Source organism: Engystomops pustulosus, chromosome 5 (genome assembly GCF_040894005.1).
Source record: "Engystomops pustulosus chromosome 5, aEngPut4.maternal, whole genome shotgun sequence".
NCBI classification, from domain to species: domain Eukaryota; kingdom Metazoa; phylum Chordata; class Amphibia; order Anura; family Leptodactylidae; genus Engystomops; species Engystomops pustulosus.
Window position 1 is genome coordinate 46,321,775 of NC_092415.1, and position 16,264 is coordinate 46,338,038.

Here is a 16,264-nt window from a genome sequence, read left to right on the forward strand (position 1 = left end):
AAATGCCTCATCACCACTGTTTTTTATTATTTTCTAAAACCTATCCTACCTTTTATAATAGTTTGTTTCAAGTATATGCTAATTAGCTCCAGAGGCCACTGTGTGAGCTATGAGTATCCTCTGCAGTGCTGCGCAACCAGAGCTCACAGAGGTTACTCCCTACCTGAGCAGCCTCTGAATGTAATAAGCATATACATATAATAAGCTTAATATACAAGTATTTAAACAGATAGGAAAGGTTTTAGAACATAAAAGCTGTATAGGGATTAGGCATATTTGCGGAATCTAATAAGTATGTAGATTCCTGAATGTAGATAAGCTTTAACATAGTTAGGCACTTATGGGTTTTTTTTTGGTATTTTCAGCTCCACCTTATCCATTGGAACTCTACATTATACAGGAATATTGAAGAAGCCTTAGGACAGGTGCATGGGATCGCCATCATTTCCTTATTTGTACAGGTAATGAGGTTTCTTTCCTTTTAGCTATGTACATAGAATAAACATGAACTTTTTGTCCTTTACATGCTGTTCACTTCATGTTCTAATACCTAATGTTGTGCAAAGCTCATAGACTAACACACAGCCATTTGTATCATACATTTATAAAATGTATGTCTACTATTTTAAAGAAAAGCTCCAATTTTGTGGCCTATATCAGATATAACAGGTAGTTACGTAAGGCTAAAGCAGAATTGCTACATTTAGCCTTTGGGGAAATATATAAAATGAAAACCACAATCTATGATGGACCTGCAGTGACTAGAGGAATTTTACTAGTATTTTCATATAGTTTTGGTACAGGTAAAATTGTTAAATGGATTGAAAAGTGTTTTAAAGAAAATCTACCATCAAGTTAAACCATGTACACTAACTCATAGATCCAGGCAGCGTGACTGTTGTAATCTTCTTATATTTATTTCTCAATGACCTCCTTCCTTCTACAATCAACTTCTAAAATTATGCTAATGAGCCCTATGGGCTTTGGGGATGTTGCCGGAGCCCCTCCGTGCTGTAGCTTCATAGGCTGTTACAATGTCTCATCCTCCCACGTGCTTTCCCTGTCCTCCCTCCCACCTCTGCTTAATGTAATCTCAGGGCAGATAAGTTTCATCACACAATGGTGCTCCTGCTCAGTGCAAGAGCCTATGAAGCTACAGCAAGGAGGAGATCTGGAAACACGCATTACAGTCCTTCAGACTCATTAGCATAATTTTATTTTAAAAGGAAGGAGGCTGGATTACAAATATAAGAATATTACTATATATGAGTAAGTTGATTTTGATGGTAGATTTCCTTTAAAGAGTTTCTTTCTGGCTGATACTATTGATGAACATGCAGTGCACACAATCCATCAGCTGGTTGACAGTGATGACCGTGTCTTACTCCCACTGATCACCTCTAAAGGATTTATATTTTTGATACTTCATTTCTAGTAGTAGACAACAAACCCCCTTCAATGAAGCCATATGAGGAGCAGAGGGGTTGCAGGGCAGCATGGAGAAAGCATTATTGCCGCATAGCACACAGTATAATATTTATGCTAAACCAAATAAAATGTGTATCTATAGGAAACATACTAATAATATTATTTGATTGTATAACTTATATTTAGCATATTAAGAAACAGTGGTCTTATCTGCCTCTCTGGTGCTGATCCTCTTATGACAGATACTGTATACGTTGCATAACATCTGGTTTATCAATTGTTTCTCTTTTGTGTCTTTGTGTTTTAGATCGGAAAAGAACACATAGGTCTAAACACTGTTACAGACATTCTTGAGGATATCCAGTATAAAGTAAGCCTTTGTTTGACTGATTGAGCCTATGTCTTATGCAAAGCATGGAGAAGAGATACTGTCTAACTTATATTCATCATGTGTAGTAAAATTAAGCCATTGTTTGCTTTGACAACATCAATGACCTGGTCACGAACCCATTCACTTAGATAAGCTTTCCATCAGGAAGTCCCCATATCCCCTATAGCATTACATTGTTAGTATACCTGGGCTCATATTGGTGGTTCTGAGTTTCAACGTTAGAGGGAGTAGCAAAGGTTCCCTTTTAATACCAAACTACTGTAATCCGAGAGATTTTTTGCATGAAGATTGAGAAATTACATGTTTTGGGACTCAAATATTCTCTAACTATTTACAATACCAATTCCATCTCAAGTCTCTTAGTTAACAGCTTTTATGTCCATACCTTCCTGGTCTGTTCTTTTTTGCACATATGTGTTAATTGATTTTTGCTATAACATCAATGCCATGTACCAATTATTATCTAGTAACCCACGCCAACTAAGCCCAGTAAAACATTATGAGCGGGTGCTCAATAAACGAGCCAATATGTGATTCTCCCTGTTTACAGTAAATGCAATCAATGAATTCATTTATGCAGTACCTTTCCGAAGCTTTCGGAGGTTCTGATATAGAGATAGCACGGGGACTGTAAGAGTTTTTCATCACTTTGAAAATTATTTTTTTAATGTATTGCAAAAAAGTGGCAGTTCGGACATATGGGCGCTATTTTCCATTGTGGGGTTCACTGCCAGGAATAACTATTTTTATAGTATGATAGTTTGGGACAGGACAATGAATAATTATGACTTTATTTGTTTATTGATTTTTATATTAGTTTTAAGGAAAGGGGGTTGATTTGAAACATTTAGATTTTTATTAACTTTTTTTTTCTTTTTTTCACTATATTTTATGGCGTTTTATGGCATCTGATCAATCAATCAATACTGCAGTGTTGCAGTACATGGAGATTTTGCTACACTATTACATATCGGGTTAAATGACAGGCTTGAAATTTTCACATAGACTCCCATCTCTCAAAGCAATGATGATGACGCTGGGGGGGGCAATGATCCAGCCCAAGATGGGGACCCTACACTCCTTTGGCATTTAAATGGGAACCATAATGCTGAGGCAAGGAGTTAAATGAATTACTTGAGTGTGTACCTAAGGAGTAACACATGAGAAGTGGAGCTGTTTTTGCTCACTATGCAACTTTTATTGTTCATTTTCCAGCAGTTACTGTATATACCTGCAGTCTCCATCTGCAATCTGAGGTTGTCTCAAGGCTGGTGGATGGAGACTTAGCTGCTTTGACTCACTCCCCGCTTCAGAAATCCTCAGTTGTTCTTGTGTTTACTATTGACAGGGCAAATTTCTGCCCTTTTGCTATCTCAGGCTAGAACTTTATGCGGCCCTTACCTCCCCCCCACTCCCCTGAAGCCTACCCCTGATCCCATTCTATATTCGGTCCGCTCCTCCAGAGCGTATAGAGTGGCACAGGGTCTATTCTGCGCTCTTCTGCATATCAACGGCCTCTGTGAGACACAGATGTCATTAATATTTTTCACACAGTGCAAACTGTGGTGGGTGATTCCGGCGACTGCTTGAGTCACACACAATACAAGTGGCAATTCTGCTGCCTCCCTCAGGGCTTGTTCATCCGCCGCTTGAGGTGAGACCTTCATCCTGCCTCATGGCAGATAAGGCTCTGACTATTGATTTGTACAAAGTTTGAAGAAAAGTTGTTTACCACTTTAGTCAATCCTACGTATCATTGTATAATAGTCAAAGTCAATTTATATTTTATTATCGGGGCTTCACAATTATATGTTTGCCCTATTGTACATGTCAATTTTACCAACAAACCAGACAAAATAATGACATCCATACATTTATTTCATGTTATTATGTTTGTTATGAATCAGTTGCTAGAAAAAAAAATTCTACTTGTTGTAATGTTATTCACCCAACAGATGTACAAAAATTTTGACACAAAATAAAATACAATTTATCCTTTATCCTTGTAACAAAACAGAGGAATCATTTGTCCTTGCTATCTTGTAAGCTTTATAGATAAGGAAGACTACAAATAGTATAATTACTAATATTATGTAGAAGAACGTCCTTCAAACCAAGGACTAGAAAATCCAATGGTGATAGCTGCAGTACACATTGTTTTTAATATTTTTCATTCTTTTTATTCTATTTTCTTTGTTTTATTAACAGGGAAAGTCTAAAACAATACCATGTTTCAATCCCAACACATTATTGCCAGGTAAGCCTGTATTAATAATGGGGAGAATATTTCAAATTTCTTTTTCAGTAAGTGAAAAATATGGATGTGTTAAATGTTTTCTTGTCATCTTTAACCAATATAGTTTATCTTTCATAAACAGATGCTATTTTGTAAAAGTTTGCAATGTTTTGTCCATGAATCATATCTAAAATTCAATTGCAATTCAAGGTAAAGTCAGCAAGTTTATGCTACCCGAAGTGAACCCAAATTTCGGTGCACGTGGGCACTTTCAAGTCTTGCTGTAGTAGCTTTATCTATTCTTATACTGACCTTTATACAGTGGGTTGAAATAGTACTCATACCCCATGAAATGTTTTACATTTACAAAAATGAAATCTATTTTATTTATAGTTCATGTGATAGAGAAACACAAAGTTTCACATATTCTAGAAAGTGTAAAAAACATGACACATTTTTGCAAATTAAAAAAAAAAGTGAAAAGTGTGGCTTGCATATGTTTTTAGTCCCCCAAGTAGGACCACCTTTAGTTACAATGATGTGGCTGCAAATGTTTTTAGGTGTCTCTACAAGCTTGAAATGACTCACCAATCTTTGCAATTTTTCTATCAACATAAAATCAACACATTTCACAAGAGCAAACTGTACATGATAGCTACTAAACAATAATCATTAAAATGTTATTGTTCATTTTTTAAAAAACATTGTATTATGAAATACTTAAGTGTTTAGTTTATGTTGTAAGACTACTGCAACATAGCAAGTAATTTCCCCTTGGGAATAAATAAAGTTGTATTGTATTGTGTTTGGACAAGTCTAGCCATTCAGACAAGCGTGGCCATTATATAATCATTTTTTAGTTTAGGTTCCTATTAAAATGAGAGAAATATTCACTGAGAGCGTCAGGATCCCTTACATTTAGGCTGCATTTACACGAACATATGCCCTCCCTGCGCAATGGAGAAGAGTCTATAGAAATTGTGCGGCAAATGACCGTGCACATGGGAAAGATAGGACATGTCCTATCTTTTCCCCGTGTGTGGAGCAGCCCTGTGCCAAATGTATGTGGCGTTGTATTGCTCCGTGCTCCCATTGCCAGCCTATGGGGGCATATGTACGGCCGTATACGCCCCCTTCCCGTTCGTGTAAAGGAAGCCTTAGACAGCTCTTGCAGGCATCTCCCCTTGTCTTCTACAATGCTGCACTAGTGGGTCGCCCGGCTTCTGACCGCACAAGTTAGGAGTACCACATTTAAATCACACTTACTCCTTTAACCACACCTAGGCTGATTTCTTCTCTCTACCTTGATTGATTGGCCGACCGTGAGCCAGCTTGCCTAAGATTTGCTTTCTATTTTATATCGTACATGTAAACCTAAATAAAGACTGATACAAAAATTACAGAAATATTTCAGGGCACAAGTTTGTCACTTTGCACCTGATCCACATCCTGATGAAGCTCATTTAGATATTGCATTGCATCTCTGCCCTAACGCATTCCACTTGAGAAAACCTGTGAAAAGCAATTTGTTTCCAAAACGTATAACTACATGTTGTGTACATTTGCTAAATAATTACTTTCTTTAATTCTACATCTAATTAGGTTTATGGCATAGCCTAAAATTTTTAACGTTACCTGTAGGGATATTAAAATAAGTTTGTTTGAAATATGCATTTAACCAAAGTCTTAACAAATAACAAACTCCAGGAAATGCCAAAAATTATATATGCAGTAGCTTCATCTTCAAATAGGAACATTTGGTAGAGGAATTGGGAAACTGACACTAGCACTAAAATGTGCTGAAATGTGCATAAAAAAGTACATGTTATAATAAAGCAGATATTTTATTCTTTCTTATTGGATTATTCTATATCTGTGCCTGTCGTATAAATAATTTATCTTGATAAATGTTTCTGTTTTTCAATGTTTTTTCAATTTTTTGTTTCAATGTCTGCCTTAAGGTTAGGTCATCAATTTTACAAGGTCAGAGGCAGACACCTAGCAGCTCAATGTCATCTGTTTGCAGACCTCTGATGTCACACTCATCAGTTACATGACATGTTTCTGGCTCTGTCCCATTCAAATGAATGAGGCTGAGCTGCAATACCAAGCACACCCACATTACAATGTGTGGTGCTGTGCTTGGAAGACTGTGTAGAAGACACATTTCTGCAGTCTCATCTAACATCTGATCGGTGGGGTCCAGAGTGTCTATTCTTGGTTTAAAGTTTAAAATATCATTTATAAAAGTCAAATTATGATTACTTTTTTATTGATTACCTTATGTGATACATCCCCAGACCGTAAACAAAAGATCTTTAGAATAAGGTGATAAGAATAAGGTTATGAAAACAGAATCTAAATTTAGTCATGTTTGAACCTTTCTAGAAGGTCCAGCACAAGGTATAATTAAATAAATCAGTTGTGACAGGAGTGTTCCTTGAAGGACACCCAACTTACAGATGACTTCTAGTTACAGACATTACTTAACTTTAATCCTAGGCTACAATGATCTTTGAAATTTGGACATTTATGGACATTTGAATATTTCCCCTATGCAAATTTTGCACTTCTTACTTTATTTTGAATCAAAGGTTAACTTGCATTATTCTAAAGCCCTAGAACTGAGCTCCGCAATCTGTCACCTGACTACATATTGGGTCCCCCCTAATCGGAGGCCAATAACTGGGCAACGTTTCCTCCTGTATGATACGTTTGAACACGTAACAAGACAGACAGACAAATACAAAATAAGGCATAGTGGACAAATAGGGTCAGCAACAGAGAGAGCAAACTGTGACAGAATCACAATCCAAGGAGAGTCTCCTGTGCTGGATAATATATACGAAGGCTAGGCCTTACCACAGGTGGAAGGAGCAAGTGATCACAGGCACACAGAGTTAATTTTTCAAGACAATTGCAGAGTGCTGAGTGAAGAGTGTGGCAGGTATCAGACCAGTCAGCCATTAGAGCCCAGTTTAGAATGCCGGATAAAACAAAACTCAATGGGGGTCATTTACTAAGGGCCCGATTTGCGTTTTCCCGACGTGTTACCCGAATATTTCCAATTTGCGCCGATTGTACCTGAATTGCCCCGGGTTTTTGGCGCACGCGATCGGAATTTGGCGCATCGGCGCCGGTATGCACGTGACGGAAATTGGGGGGCGTGGCCGAACAAAAACCCGACGTATTCGGAAAAACCGCCGCGTTTAAAAAAAAAATTGTGTCGCGAAAATTTCACTCACCTTCATCCTGGATAGGCCGGTGTATTTCAAGGCATTCCAGCGGACTTCAGCGCAGCAGCGCCACCTGGTGGACGTCGGAGGAACTGCTTTGATGAATACCGGCCGGACCTGAATCCAGTGCAGAGAACGCGCCGCTGGATCGCGAACGGACCGGGTAAGTAAATATGCCCCAATGTCTCTCATATCTACCAGCACGTATAGGAGGAGACTGGCGCAGATGTGACATATACTTTTTATTATTACTGTATCTGTATTGACTAGTAGAAAGGGTAAATGAACATTGAGAGGCATTTCTGACTTTGTATTTCTGTCTTTTAGAAAATCCAGTAATTTTCCACATATATAGTACAGATTGTTTTGCATAAGAAAAACAGACTTGTGCACCAGACAAGCAGGCAGACTAACCAGTTGTGACTGGAGTGTTGTTAACACAGTTGTTAACACTCTAGAATCCTGCTGTCATAGAATATTATGGGGATTGAATAAATGTCTGTGGGTGAACGCTTGGTCATTGATTTTGTGCTGAAATGTAACCACTCTTTCCCTGGTAGAAGGTATATAAGACAAACAAACCCAATCCTTAGTGTCTTTCAGTTATGAAACAGAGCTTGGAGAAGACTGCCAGTCTAACTGAGCAACCAGAAGAAGAAGCAGGGGATAGACCATGTACCCTGGGCTCCAAGCTTTTGACCAGTGTCTTCTTAGAAAGAGAGGGACAGCTAGCCCAGGCCTTTCCTTAGCATTAACCCTTCTTCTGCCAGGAAGAAGATTGGAGAAGTCAGGGCTTTTGATCTGCTTGTATTGCTCTTTACCTGAATTTCTTCAGAAGGAAACAGTTTATTGCAGACCCTGACTGTCTGGACAAATTTCCCATTGGGGTGCACCACGCCTTACCATCCTTTCCCGGAAAGCAGCAACACATGGTGACACCTCCACAGTGTCTAGCGGACCAGAATAGCATTTGGGACACCCCTAGCCCCGGCCACTGAATATGGTGCTCTAATGTTAATTCTTGTTTCTATTGAAAGCAAATATTTCTAAAATCCAATTGTCACAGGGATGAAAAAAATTTGTCAACAGTTCTTACATATTTACAAAATTTACCTTTGCATCTTACACACAAATTCAACTTAAGAACAAACCTATAGAATCTATTTTGTATGCAACGCAGGGACTGCCTGTATTTTGTTATCGTTATAATATATAGTAGAAACAAAAATTTTTAGTAACTAAAACTAGCCAAAAACATAGTGTATTATCATACTACTATTAGTATGACATGGATATTCTTTATTACACCAGATCCCCTACTCCGTGACTACTGGGTGTATGAAGGCTCCTTGACAATGCCACCATGTTGTGAAGGTGTTACATGGATATTGTTCCGGTATCCATTGACAGTGTCTCAAACTCAAGTGAGTATTCTTCTTTATTCACTTTGTGAAATATGGCAACTGAAATATATAATATCCTAAATAGAATTTAGATAATTTTGAGAGATTCGTGGTTCACCATAAAAAAAACTCTATTATGTGATAGAAATGTTTCCACCCTTGTAGTATTTCTTATTGTGTTTGACTTGTTCAACTTTTTGATTGTCCTGACTTTACAGGGAATCTTCATCAGGACATGTATTAGGTACATGTAGCATAGTGTTTTTGATTAAGTAATAAATGAATAAAATGTTATTTATGTTGCGCCATCATATTCCACAGCGCTGTCCAGATCATGAGGTACACATTCAAAAAATATAATACAAGACATTACAGAGTAATAATATAATCAGATCAGACAACAAGAAATGAAGGCCCTGCTCACAAGAGCTTACAGTGTATGAGGATAGCACTGTAGTCCTCTAGTGAGGTCCTTGGTTTGAATCCAACCAAAAACAACATCTGCATAGAGTTTGTGTGTTCTTCAGGTGGTTTTCTGGTTTCCTCCTACTCCCCAAAAGCATATTGATGGGTGAACTGTGGACCAATGCCTTCAGTATCCACTGAATGGGCACTCATTTGCCAGCCTAAGCGGCATGCTCTTGGCCTTTATTTCGCCTCTTTGCCACATCGGTCCTTGTGTGGCTGATGTAGTGATTCCTCTTGACCATCAACAGACACAGTTGTGCATTTTAAAAATGTAGTCTCCTGTAGTCGCCTTTTCATCTCATAGGCTTGTGGGGGGGCGAAATTGCAAAATTTCCATTCCTCTGTAGCGAATAATATTCAATTGAAATCAATTTGCTGACCATGTAATACATAGTGTATACAGTAAAAATGTTAAATATATTGCATACATCTTGTTTAGGGTACTCTAGCGTATATGTGATGAATAAACTTAAAGGGGTTGTCCACTTTCAGCAAATATTTGATCTGGTTTGTGTAAGGAAAAGTTATCCAATTTTCCAATTTACTTTCTGTATCGATTCCACATGGTTTTCTAGATCTCTGCTTGCCATACTTCTATAGAAGGCTTCAATGTTTACTTCCAGTGGATAGAAATCTGTCCATGTGATGTAATGCAGGTGCACGAAGCCGTTATTTTCACACAGCTCCTATTAATCTCTGTGATAATCACGGGTTCCTGCACCTGTGTATCCATCACATCACATGGACAGATTTCTATCCACTGGAAGTAACTAGAGAAGTTTTCTATAGTGGGACAGCAAGCGGAGATCTAGAAAACCATGAGGAATTGATAAAAAAAGTATATTGGAAAATTGTATACGGTAACTTTTCCTTACACAAACCATATCAAATATTTGCTGAAAGTGGACTACCCCTTTAACCCCTTTGTGTCCAAGCCATTTTAGACCTTTAGGACCAGGCCTGATTTTTAAAATCTGCTTTCTGCTTTTCAGGCAGATAGTCATAGCACCCCAGTAACTTTATAACAAACATTTCTCAAATGTCTGCTTTATATCGGCATAGGTTTTTATACATCCTCTCTCTTTTCTAGGTTGTTAGGAGGTTCAGAATTTTGGGTGCAATTTTTCTCATTTTTATGAAAATCACCAAAAACCTTATTTAGAGGCACCTGCTTGGCTTTAAGTGACTTTGAGAGGACTAAATAACAGTAAAACCCCATAAATCACACCATTTTGGAAGTTACACCCCTCAATGTGTAAAAAAATCAACTTTAAGAAGTGTGTTAACCCTTTAGATGCTACACAGGGGTTAAAACAAAATGGAGGTTTTTTTTTTTTTTAGACAATATATTAATTTTGACCAAAAATTAAACCGTTGCAAAGTATTAAATGACGAAAAACTCCACAAAGTTTGATATCCAATGTCTCCCGAATATGAGGATGCCCCATATGGGGTGGTCACTGCTGTATGGGCACACGGCCGGGCATAGAAGGGAAGCAGCGCCATTCAGAGCAGATTTGCAATGTCACATTTTACAGGCTATAAATGTTGTTTTTTTTGTAATTTGGACATATGGGGGATTATTTTTTTGTGGATGAGATCCACTTTTCAGGTGCATAATTTACAGGGGGTTCAAAAGCTAATAATCAGATATTATTAACTCTTTCTAAGTAGTGGTTAAAAAAATCATTAATTCTTCTTTATGGTTTTTAGCATTTTTTTCCCGGACGTTCACCGAACCATAAAAATAATGTGTTATCTTTATTCTATGGTTCATCACGATTATGGCTATACCCCATTTATATGGCATTTCTATGATTAACTTGTTTTGCAGAATATAGAATTCATTTTGTGAGAAATTTGCTTGTTTTTGCAATGGGCAGAACATTTATATTTTTTTGTTGGTTTAGAGCTTATTTTTTGCGGGACCAGCTGTCGCGCCGATGCACCATAAACGCCGTAGTCACTATGACCGCGGTGTCTATAGGGTTAAACAGCCAGGATTGCGAGTATCGCGATCCTGGCTGTTACAGCGGGATTCCGGTTACCGCGTATTGCCAGGATCCCGCGGCGATCACACAGGCTCAGCTTCTGAGCCCGGGCGATCGCCATGATGTGATTCTTCGTCAAGGTGCGGAAAGGGGTTAAGGTATCATCTGCAATAGAATACCGTATAATGCATGGATAAGCCTGATCAGGACTCTCTGCCACTGAAATATACAGCATGGCCAGCAAAATACAACCCCTTACAAAACTGTGTAAATGCTCTATATTGCAGCCACAAACTATGTCCTCCCAACAGGTCTAATGCATTGATTCTTTGATCCATATAAAGTTGCTTGTTTGAGTAATTGGACCCGCAGCTTGGAAGGGATTTGCTGCTGTAATATAGTCCATATGTTATTAATGTAGCATGACTGCGTGAAACCATGAATTGCAACTCTCAATAAACTTGATTCTTTCCGTATTTTCCAACTTTTCTATAGTTATGCTATACAAAAAAAATAAACTCCAGGATGAAATTATTAGTGATGAGCAACAAACCATTCATTAACTCTTTCAGGTCTAACTTTTCTGCACCTTCATAATAAAGATTTTTTTTCAGTTTTTGTACCATGGTAACCATTTTTGTTTTAAAATCATTTTTTCCTTAGCATTCAAAATCTGCCTGCATGGTTGGTGAGGGATCTGAGGGTAATCTCTAGTTGCCCTGATCTTTGTGTGTTGTCAGGTTAATATGCAGGGATTGGGGTATTTCAAAGACCTGCCACCAGCAGTAATTGCCAGCCAAATTTTTCTTAATAGAATTGTAAAACATAGATATCTGCTTGCACTTTCAATTATTGCCTTTGTCTAACATCATCTTGGGTTAGCCCCTGAAGGGAGAGATGTGGATTCTTACCGGGAAAGGGAGAAGCATGGATTTTATTAACTTAGAGGTTGTATAATTACTTTGTCATATAACCCGAGGAGAAGAATTGACCTCAAAATGTGTAGTTATTGGATTCTATGCCAGGCTGAAGATTTTTATTAATTAAATCAATTAGTGTTGATGCATATTTTTTTGTAATGTGTGTGTAAGTGTGTGTGTGTGTGTGTGTGTGTGTGTGTGGGGGGGCAGGATATTAGGTAATTTACCAATATACACCTATTAATAGTTCTGCTCTGCTTTCTTTATATGTAAAGTGAAGCCTCCGGTCTTTTACCTCATCAGCCAGACATTCCTGTCCATAAAATGGCCACAGATGGAGGTTCATGTGACCACTAACTGTCCAATAACAATCGCCAATTAGAGATCACATGACCCTCTGTAGTGATCTGTAGTGATTTTATGTTCAGGAATCTGATGAGGTAAAAAAGAAGAGGCCTCACTTTACATATCAAGAAAGTGGTGCAGAACTATTAATAGATGTATATCGGTAAATTACCTAATATCCTGCCCCCCACACACGCACATTACAAAAACATGAGGTAAAGTGACCAACTCCTTTAATCATTTTATATTCCATTTTCTGGTTAAAAAAACTGTTATTGAAGTAGTTTTTTTATTTTGCACAATGCAGTTCACCTTGCACGATAAATAACATGAACATTCTATAGTTCTGGTTGTTCTGGATTTACAAATTCCAATTATGTGTTTTAATTTTTGTGTATAAAAACTTTAATGCTTTATATAATAAAAGTCCTAATGTTTATTATAATTACAATACAATTGTATAATTGTTAGCCAGTGCTTCAATTCCCATCCAAATTTGCGGTTGCGTATACGTCCCATTGACGGCAATGGTGGCCCGGCGGCGGTGCAGTGCCATACATGTGTGGCACCGTTCGGCACTGTACATTGGGACAAGATAGAGCATGCTCTATCTTTTCCCGTCTGTGCGGCCGTGAGTCGCTGTTTTCTATGGAGGAGGGAGGGGTCTCCTCCTCCTCTTCTCCAGCGCCTGCAGACATACCGCCATGTGAATGTACCCTAACACACATGTTTAATACTTTGAAAAGGTTGGCCACTCTTTTACATGTTGCCCATGTGCCTTTTCTGCCTTAATAATAATCCCTGAATGTTCATCAATTGATTCATTATCCCTGATACTTACTTTAGTGTTGTCTGTAAACTCTCTGTGGATCTTTGTTTACATGTCTGTGCACTGATAGATAGGAGGGGCCTGCAGCAGGAGAATATGACTCCTCCTGCTCCCCCCTCCCCTCTCCCTGTGTCTGTCAGTGAGACGAACTGTGACAAAAAAGACACAGTGGAGGCTGCCATTAGGACGGACTGAAGGAGGGAGAAACAGGAACTTAGTGTGCCTTCCCAATTGTAAAATAACATCTGATGTATGTTCTGGGAACATACTGGTCAAGGAAGCTCTGGTTTGTTATATAACTTCAGTTTACACTTTTAGATAGATGGTCTAAGCCTTAGCTTAAGCATATATGTAGGAATTTGTTTTTAAGACCGCCAAGAATTTAAATAAATAATAGGATTAAAAAATAATAATAAGATTTCAAATTCAACATCTTAACCCTTTCAGGACCTGGCCCTTTTTTGATTTTTCATTTTCATTTTTTACTCCCCATGATCAAAAATCCATAACTTTTTTATTTTTCCATGTACAGAGCTGTGTGACGGCTTATTTTCTGCGTAACAAATTGCACTTCATAGAGATGGTATTGAATATTCCATGCCGTGTACTAGGAAGCGGGAAAAAAATTCCAAATGCAGTGAAATTGGTAAAAAAACGCATTTGTGCCGTATTCTTGTGGGCTTGGATCTTACGGATTTCACTGTGCGCCCCAAATGACATGTCTACTTTATTCTTTGGGTCGGTACGATTACAGGGATACCAAATTTGTATAGGTTTTATAATGTTTTCATACATTTAAAAAAATTAAAACCTCCTGTACAAAATTTTTTTGGGGATTTTGCCATCTTCTGGCGCTAATAACTTTTTTATACTTTGGTGTACTGAGCTGTGGGTGGTGTCGTTTTTTGCGGATTTTGATGACGTTTACAATGTTATCAATTTTAGGACTGTACGACCTTGTGATCACTTTTTATAGAATTTTTTAATTTTTTTAAATGACAAAAAAAGTGCCATTTTCGAATTTGGGCGCGATTTTCCGTTACGGGATTAAACGCAGTGAAAAACCGTTATCATATTTTGATAGATCGGGCATTTTCGGACGCGGCGATACCTAATGTGTTTATGATTTTGACTGTTTATTTATATTTATATCAGTTCTAGGGAAAGGGGGGTGATTTGAGTTTTTAGGGTTTTTTATTATAATTTTTTTTTTTTTAACTTTTTTTTATTTTTATTTTTAGTACTTTTCAGACTCCCTAGGGTACTTTAACCCTAGGGGGTCTGCACGATCCTATCATATACTGCCATACTACAGAATGGCAGTATATGGGGATTTTACTCCTCATACATTACAATGTGCTGATAGCACATTGTAATGCATGGGTTAACCAAAAGTAGCCTCGGGTCTTCGCGAGACCCGAGGTTACCATGGCGACGGATCACCGCTCCCCGATGACGTCACGGGGAGCGGCGATCCTCGAAAAGATGGCGGCGCCCAGGCGCCGCCATGCTTTTGAAGCCGCCGGCAGCATTGCCGGCGGCGATCGAGGTGAAAACCGGTGTTACCGGTAAGCCTTTGCTGCAATATGCAGCAAAGACTTACCGGCTATGGAGAGGGCTCAGCGCGTGAGCCCTCTCCATGCACCCGTGGCCGACCCGTGACGTGCTATTACGTCACGGGTCGTGAAACTGTGAAAGGGTTATGTGCATTATACCGTATGTAAATGTTAAATAGAATCAGCATGTTTGTTTCATAGTTATTAAAAACAATGACTTCATTCATTCTCTTCCTGGATCTGAACCTGGTTCAGGGCCAATACATCTAAAATGCAAATGAGAAGGTTATAGTGTTATTCCTGATAAGTAAGTCTTAAAGAAAAAGTCTCCCATTAAGGCCATTGTGAATGAGAGAACATACAGAATTGTATATTTGTGCTTCAAAGGACATCTACCATGAGGAGGAAGGATGGTACACTAAGCACACGGACATACTGGTGTATGCCCCCTCTGGCAGGATCTGCTCTTCTTTTAGCTTATTATGCCCTGTTTTCTATGCAATTATGCAAATGAGGCATTGGAATCTTAAAAAAGAGCAGACCCAGTGTTTCAGTGTACTTGGTTTACAAGTACTAGTAAGCACTTAATATTTAAAACTACTTACTAGAGGCCCACATGATGGTCTTCTGTGTCTGTATAGTTACTATACAGATTTTACAGAGACAGGTTCAGTGATCTGAAGGATATTTTTCAAGAAGAAAAATATTCTAGCAATGTAAAGGGTTAATGAAAAGCACTCTTTATTTTTTTTTTAACATTATATTTTATTGAGTTTTCCGGAAAATAAAGATACATGTGAATGCAAATAAAATTAATTCACAGAGAAATGTTGTGGTCTAATGTTTCTGTACACAATGTTCACAGGGTATATCAATAAAACACTGAGAACAATAGAACAAATAACAAGGTGACCTAATTGGATGCATATGAATAAGAACTTAAGTAATAGAAATGTTATATGGTCAGACAATAATAGTATTGTATGAAGAGCTGAGCCATATGTCCCAATTGATTACAAAGTTGGGTATTTTGTGTTGGCAGTGGGCGATAGTTTTTTCATACAGGTATAAACTGATTTATTGAGCTTATTACCTCTACTAGTGGTGGGGGGAAGGGTCTTTCCAGTGTTTAGTAATGTTGATCTTGGCCGCAATCAGAAAACGTGGGAGATCACTGTAAAGTGAGTGCGTGGGAAATTTTCCATATCTATTAAGGGAAAGATCAATACATCTTTGTGACCGATTTGCAATCTGAGCCCTGCTCACAGGTGATACTGCAGCTAAACATTTCCAGAACATCAAACTTCCTCTGTTGCCTTCTTTGTTTGGCGACTCGTTGTACTATCTGGCCATGCACATGATTATTGATCAGGCCAAGAAACCTTCTTTCATTAGTAACTATTTGTAATGGTAAAAAATAATAATAAATCGGCAGGGATTAATAGGTCATTATATTAAAAA

The 16,264-nt window shown here is 38.1% G+C and overlaps 1 protein-coding gene across 1 annotated transcript in view; it reads left to right on the forward strand.

The window, feature by feature from the left end:
• The window catches only part of CA8 (carbonic anhydrase 8), a 92,311-nt gene that overhangs the window by 65,969 nt on the left and 10,078 nt on the right, over positions 1-16,264 (forward strand). The window contains exons 4-7 of the mRNA XM_072151844.1: positions 366-461; positions 1,736-1,798; positions 4,028-4,076; positions 8,603-8,715. Coding sequence (XP_072007945.1) covers positions 366-461; positions 1,736-1,798; positions 4,028-4,076; positions 8,603-8,715 — 321 coding nt within the window. The remainder of the gene's footprint in view (positions 1-365; positions 462-1,735; positions 1,799-4,027; positions 4,077-8,602; positions 8,716-16,264) is intronic.